Source organism: Limulus polyphemus, unplaced genomic scaffold (assembly GCF_000517525.1).
Source record: "Limulus polyphemus unplaced genomic scaffold, Limulus_polyphemus-2.1.2 Scaffold2885, whole genome shotgun sequence".
NCBI classification, from domain to species: domain Eukaryota; kingdom Metazoa; phylum Arthropoda; class Merostomata; order Xiphosura; family Limulidae; genus Limulus; species Limulus polyphemus.
Window position 1 is genome coordinate 52999 of NW_013668495.1, and position 2183 is coordinate 55181.

General features: G+C 34.9%; 1 protein-coding gene across 2 annotated transcripts in view; it reads left to right on the forward strand.

Moving 5' to 3' along the window:
• The first annotated feature begins 323 nt into the window (after nt 1-323).
• The window catches only part of LOC106468135 (rhotekin-2-like), a 31675-nt gene continuing 29815 nt past the window's right edge, over nt 324-2183 (forward strand). For both annotated transcript variants that reach the window (XM_013928547.2, XM_022396442.1), the window contains exon 1: nt 324-1587. In XM_013928547.2, the coding sequence (XP_013784001.2) occupies nt 1420-1587 (168 nt within the window). In that variant the 5' untranslated portion in view covers nt 324-1419. The remainder of the gene's footprint in view (nt 1588-2183) is intronic.

The following is a 2183-nucleotide window of genomic DNA, read 5'->3' on the forward strand; positions in this document are numbered from 1 at the left end:
CCTTTCTTAAATAAAACTAGTTTATTCTTTCTCAATACAACTTTGCAATACACAGAATATCCATAGGATGGCTAGGAAGATTCTTTTTTTTTATATAATAGTAGTATATGACCAATAATTTAAAATGATTTAGGAAAAAGGTATTCATTCCCTCATATTTTTTCTAAAGTCATTAAATTGAAAATTTTCATTTCGCAGAATCTTAAAATATACTTTCAGAAGGTGAGATTGTTTTATTGACAAGTTTCATCAGATGGCGCTACGTATTCATAATTTTAGATGCTAGAGTTTGGATCTGAGACTCAGTTTACAGTTAAATTTTTTCTGTTAAGCACAAAGCTACACAATGGTTTATCCGTACTTTGCTGATCGCAGGTATCGAAGCCCGAATCTTAGCTTGAAAGGCCTTTAGACTTACCAGTGAACCATCGAGGTGTTCTTGGACAAATTAAAATTACCTCAATCTAGAGTTACTGTTCTTATTATTACCCAAACAAATGTGCGTTTAACAAGATTGAACATTCATAGTCATCCCGTACGTTTCACTCTTACATTTACATTGTAAATTTTCATGAACGAAAAATCCTTGACCAATAGTCCAAAGAATTGGAAATAACCCTCTTTTTCTAGCTGACTGTTTCTTTTTGCTGCCCGGTTCACTTTTTGTGACATATTTCGGTGATTTCCATGAGTTGTCTGTTTACACGTTATGTGAAATTGCGGGTAATGCATGACGTAAATCATGAGGTAGGAGAATATAAACCTCAGCTACTTGTCGGCCAAAAGTAAAGGCGGAATACTGTATGCATAGCTGTTCAGATCGTTACAAGCTTGTGGACCAAAAGTAAAGTGGGCATACTATATGTTCAGAACGTTACAAACGTATCGAAAATTGTATCTCTCACATTAATCTTTTTGTCAAATTTTAAAGGTCAGCATCAAGGCTCAGAAAAAATATCCTTAAGTCAAACAAAGTTATTGACGACATTCAGGAAAAATGTCTTGCTCCACAGTGGTCTGTTACATCTAAACATCGTCTTAGGGCTTTACAGGTCGTTAGCTTAAGTGAAGCTCCACAATGGCCTTATAGTCACTGCCAAACCCTCTGGTAAAGTTTTATAGGACGTGTCGCTAGAGTGAAGCTCGCTCCACAGTGACCTAACTGTGACATTCGAACTCTGTTTTAGAGTTTTACAGAACGTGTCGCTAGAGTGAATCCCATCCCACAGTGACCTAACTGTCACATACAAGCATTGTGTTAACGTTTTATAAGGCGTGTCGCAAGAGTGATGCTCAGTCCTCAGTGTTCTGATTAGTTCTTTTAGCAATGGCTCACTAACACCTCGTATATGTACGTTAATGGAAGTGAAGTGAAATCTGGGCAACTTTTTCTTTTTCTGGTTAATAAATCAATAAAAAATGAGCACAGACTTCTCGTGTTCCAGACCTCATAAGCCTCTTTCTTTAAGGCCTTCTTCTTGGACGTCAAACAGTTTCGAAACTCAGTTTTCTAGCACTTCGAATAAGATCGACATCATTCAAGAACTCGATCTTTATTTCATGAGACAAGTTGCTCATAATCTTCAGGTTAGTATCTCTTAGCTAAGAAAACTATAACGTTCTAGTTTACTAAACAAATAGCATTTTTTCAATACTACGTGTTCATGTTACATTTCTCGTAACGTTAGTTCTCGGTTACTGTTGTGTTGATAAAGGCAACTTTCTAAACATATATTCACTGTCTTCCCATCAATAGCAACTGCTTTTCTCTCTCTTTTACAATTTCATAACTTTTTCTCCTATAAACTCGCTCTCTAATAATCACGGACTATACGTAATCTTCTCATTCATAAAAAGTACTTCAACACTAACTGCGATCTATAAAGGTAATTGTATTAAAATTATGAGTGTTACTCACTGACTTACATACCATATATATGAATGTTTCTCACTTACATACCTTATATATGAATGTTACTCACTTACATACCTTATATATGAATGTTACTCACTTACATACCTTATATATGAATGTTACTCTGACTTACATACCTTATATATGAATGTTACTCACTGACTTACATACCTTATATATGAATGTTACTCACTGACTTACATACCTTATATATGAATGCTACTCACTGACTTACATACCTTATATATGAATGTTACTCACTGACGTA